The sequence below is a fragment of the Merops nubicus genome, unplaced genomic scaffold, assembly GCF_000691845.1.
Source record: "Merops nubicus isolate BGI_N331 unplaced genomic scaffold, ASM69184v1 scaffold21381, whole genome shotgun sequence".
Classification (NCBI taxonomy): domain Eukaryota; kingdom Metazoa; phylum Chordata; class Aves; order Coraciiformes; family Meropidae; genus Merops; species Merops nubicus.
Window position 1 is genome coordinate 37563 of NW_008586518.1, and position 4619 is coordinate 42181.

At 36.8% G+C, this 4619-nt stretch overlaps 1 protein-coding gene across 1 annotated transcript in view; it reads left to right on the forward strand.

Annotated features, from left to right (window-relative positions):
- Nucleotides 1-687: 687 nt before the first annotated feature.
- Nucleotides 688-4619, forward strand: part of LOC103780985 (single-stranded DNA-binding protein 2-like) — a gene marked incomplete at both ends in the record, with an annotated part of 87108 nt that continues 83176 nt past the window's right edge. Inside the window, one exon of the mRNA XM_008948690.1 lies at nucleotides 688-816. Within this exon, the coding sequence (XP_008946938.1) occupies nucleotides 688-816 (129 nt within the window). The remainder of the gene's footprint in view (nucleotides 817-4619) is intronic.

Consider the following 4619-nt stretch of genomic DNA (forward strand, 5'->3'; position numbering starts at 1 on the left):
CTGGACGAGGCTTCCCAGCCCAAGTTCTGGTGGGTTGTCATTTGGGGTACGAGTCCTCTTTCTGCAGTGAGATCCTTATTCTGGCTCTTTGAACTTAGAGATGTGCCTGAGTGCTGAATATCACTTTTTGTGAACCTCCTTTGGGAGCTGTGACCGTCGTTCGTAGATCTTGTCATCAGAACTCCTAGATGCACAAGTCTAAATGAATCTAAAAATGTGTTTCCACTTTGCTTGAGAGATGTGGTTATACTGCATGCCATGGCTGGATGCTGGGATTAGTTTTCCTGATGCAGCCTGAAGTTTGCGTGTTCTTCGAATAAACACAGGCTATTGTTCAACTGTGCTAACAGCTTGATATATTCCACATGTAAAAAAAAAATTAGTCTGGGAAAACAATTGATGTTGCTATATGAATATATCTTATTTACAGGAAGTGTGGTATAGCATGGGCAAATACAGAGCAGCAGTAGATCGGTTGGGCACTTGTCCAAATATTATAAAAAATGTTGACATTAAATAATTTTGGGGCGTAATAATATTTAATTAACTACTGTTGAGACGCCTGTGGGCAAATTGACCTGAGTGTCCAGTTTAAAAATTTGGGTACAGGTAGTAGATTTGATATGTTCAGTATACAGGGGTTTGTGAAAGGTACCTCAAACTTCCAATAACCATTTGTTTCTAAAGAAGAGGAGCAAACAAAATCACAATACTAAATACTGTCCTTTTTGTTTATTTTTCAGATTAGCACTGTACGTTTATGAATATCTGCTCCATGTAGGAGCACAGAAATCAGCCCAGACGTTTTTATCAGAGGTATGTTTCCCCATCCTTTTTTTTCCCTTAAACAACTTTCCAGTCTGTGCAAGTGAAATAAATATACCTCGATTTAGAATAAACAGCAGTGACAACTTTGAGTATCTGTTTACGCTGATCAGCACAGATAACTGATTCTGCAGGAGCCACTTTGCCATATCATTTAATATGCCTTTGAATAACTGTTTTTGCTGTGATCTGTTATCCCTGTTCTGTAATTCGCTACCACATTGGGGAAAGATTAATCTATTTTTTCAAATAAATATGCATGTTAGAGGATGCATCAACGGTACTCTTTTTGATGACCATCTAACTTACTGTTGGTATCTCCAGTTGTGAACGATGAAACCTTCAAAATACATAGTGATCGTGTGTTTTACATCCTACTGTCACACGCTTGAAGGTCTCATTCTCTTAAGCATGGCTGATGTCTCTGTGTATTCTTACCATGCTTCTAAACATTTGACTTCTTTTCATCTGGTGAATCGATTATGACTGCAACCATTTAGGTCTTGTTTCTTAAACACTTTCAACTGCTAATGAAATTTTTACCTGTACACAATATATTTCATGGTCTTTCAAGTTCTTTATATACATATTTTGAAGACTGAAGTAATTTATGTCTCCTTAGCATTTTACATTTACTCTGGGATACAAAAATACCTGTACTCCAAACATATTGAGGTCTTTTGGACTTATTATTGTTTCTAATCTTTGTTTGATGAGGTTACTTAAGATAATAGCAATACTTGAATAGTGAGCAGAAGTGAGGAAAAAACAGGCAAGATGTTGTACTAGGAAAACTTGCTGCTTCAACTGGTACTTCTCCAAAAGCTAATAAAATTGCTATGCCAGTGATGACATTTTGGAGGTGGAAGAGGGAAGGATGAGAACCCAGAGCATTGTTTATGGTGTTTACAGAAAATTCATATAGTTCATATAATTCATAAATTCACAGAAAAGGAAAAGGGGTAGAATTGTGGTAGTATCCATTTATGATTATAGTAAAGTATGTTTTTGACAATTGTTTGTTCTCTTCGGTAAAGCAAGGGAAAAATAACAGAGAAAATAATGGAGAGTATCATTTTTGGCTTTCCCAAAACAGCTGTCATTTGTAAATAATACACTGCACAAGATTCATTTTGCTCATTTTGCTTTTATGATATATTTGCAGAATGAGCGGTTGGCAGAAGTATAACTGGTATGACGTTTGGATTTCTAGAAAACATTCAATAAAGTGTCCTGAAACGTGGCTTATAAAACTATTTCAGTCTTGGGTTAAAGAGAATCTCCCAGCTCTGAACTAATATAATAAGGGAATATATAAAATCTTCCAAACTAAGACTGGTATTAGCCAAAAGACATTTAAACACAGGGCGAGGACAAATAATAACATATAGATTTGTTATGATGTGTCTGTTAGATTTCACACAAGGCCATGAGTTTATTTACCTTGTCCATTAGCAGTGCAGAAGTGTAAATACTATCCTGATAATATTTGTGAGTGGTTGTATGTTGGAACCAGAAGCAGTTATCACTGATCTGGAGAAACCTGGAAAGACTGATATTTGAGTCATCAGGTTCAGACTGAGAAAGCTGTACACTATGATGGCCTGGAGAAAACAAACCAAAATGCACAAGTTAAATGGTAGTTGGTTATTTAGTAGACAGATCTTGACATTGGAATGTCCATTCAGTCCCAGGACGTAAACCACAAAGAGCTCTACCCTGACTGTATCCTATGTAAGTTTCTGTTAGTGAGTTTCAGCATTTGGGATGAAATAAGGGAAGATCAGTTGAGAAAAGTGCAAAAAAAGTCTTCTTGCAAATTTAGGATGAAGGAAATTTATCATCTCCTGTGTTTTCATCCTTGTCTGGCTCATGACTAATAAGAAGCAAGTGCCCTGTTGCAGTGAGCTGATTGTGGGAGACACCCAGGTGGCACAGGAGGAAATTTATATTGGTTTGGTCCCTCCTTAAGGAGTGTGGCTCTTTGGGCTTAATGCTCCTCCTACCACTGAAAGTGGCTGAGAGTATTGGAACAAAACTAGGAGAAGAAAAATTTAAGTTGGGATCATGGAATCCACTCTTGTACTAGATGACTTAGAGATGGTTCTCCTAAGCATTCCTGTATTTTTGTAATGCCTTTTCTCTAGTTTGAATTTTGTAGAACTGATCCACAAGTCAAAGGGCTGGAGAACCTATCCTATGAGGAAAGACTGAAGGAGTCAGGTCTTCTCTCCCTGGAGAAGAGAAGGCTCAGGGGGTCCCTCATGATTGTGTTCCAGTACTTAGATGGTGGCTACAGAGAGGAGAGGTGTCTCAGCGGCTGCATTTTGTTACGATTTGAAAAGCTGATCCTTATTCCATGTATTTTCTATTTTTGAAGTCAGTTTTTAGCCTTGGAGGAGTAATTCCATTAGCCTGGCAGGACCAGGAAAGCAGACATTTCTCAGTTAATCAATCACTGACTATGAGCTTAATCAACTGTATTAGTTGACAGTGAGGGCATTTTTCTAAAATCAGTAGTTCTTCATAAATCTTTTTAAGTTTCTGTGATCAGACAGACTGACATCTACCACGTAAAACAGAAATATGTATTTTTTGAAAAAGAAAACAAAAACCCTTGAACAAGCCCCGGATTTCCACATTCCCTTCAGGCTCCTTCTGTGAATAAATTTCTCAAGATGAAATACATCCCATTAAAAAGGGACAATGTAAGACCTGTGAAATGGGTAATTTCTTCATCAAGCCCTCCTTCGAAGAGCATGACTCCTGCTTAGATGTAGTGGGGTCTTTCTACACAGACAAAATTTTTATTCTTAACTGATATATTTTTCAACTTCAGGGATTATTTTTTGTTTTGGTTGTACATTACTTCTCCTCATGATGTTGCTTTTGAGAATTCTCAGATACACTTTGTATGCCTGGTGATAAAACACAAGTCCTTCTAAGCCATTCCCACTGCATGTGAGGAGCAATCATGTCTAAGAGGGAAGATTGTGTTTGAAGAGCAATATCTCTGTAGTAGCTTTGGCTTTTGTTTGTAATTTTAATTTTTACAAATATTTTTTTCCTTTCAGCGCTTAAGCAGGAGCTTTTCAAAGGATGATTTTTTTATATTATCTACTGTTATGTGATGGTGTTTGGGTTAAGAGACATGCAGGTGGTTCATTCTTCTAACTTAACAGAGGCAGTAGTGCCTCAAGGTTACCTTTTAAAAATAATTTTTAAATAGCACAATTATGTTCTAACTGTTGTATTCATATACTATATCAAAATTACTCTCTGTTACTTCACATGAGTGCAAAGAACATTTTTAGGTATGTGAATTCAATATTCTTGTCCTCCAAGCTATTGACAGAATTTGTATGTACTTAAAAACCTTAAGAATTGGATGTGGAAATCAAGTTGGAGTTGAGAATCAAAGTTTTAGTCTCTTTTGGAAACTGCCAGCTTTGAAGGTGCCTCTGGCAGTATGAGGACGGTATCTACCTTTTATAGTAAGGTTTTATGTATTTCTATATATATGTATTTAAATACATTTTATATCTAGTCTCTTTAAACATTTAATTAGAACAATCCTCTTTTTGTTTGCCATTACTTCTGTCTCTAGCCCAGAATATGGTTTGTATTTAAACAATTTTTTTTTCTTTTGACAAAATGAGACACGAAATAATCCTGTGGGTAGTTGTAACTGGAGGAATTTTGAGTGCCTGCAACACCCTTTAACAGTGAAGCACTCCTGCAGGATTACAAAACACGGGCTGGCTGGATGTGGAGGGAAGACTGCCACCTGCTGA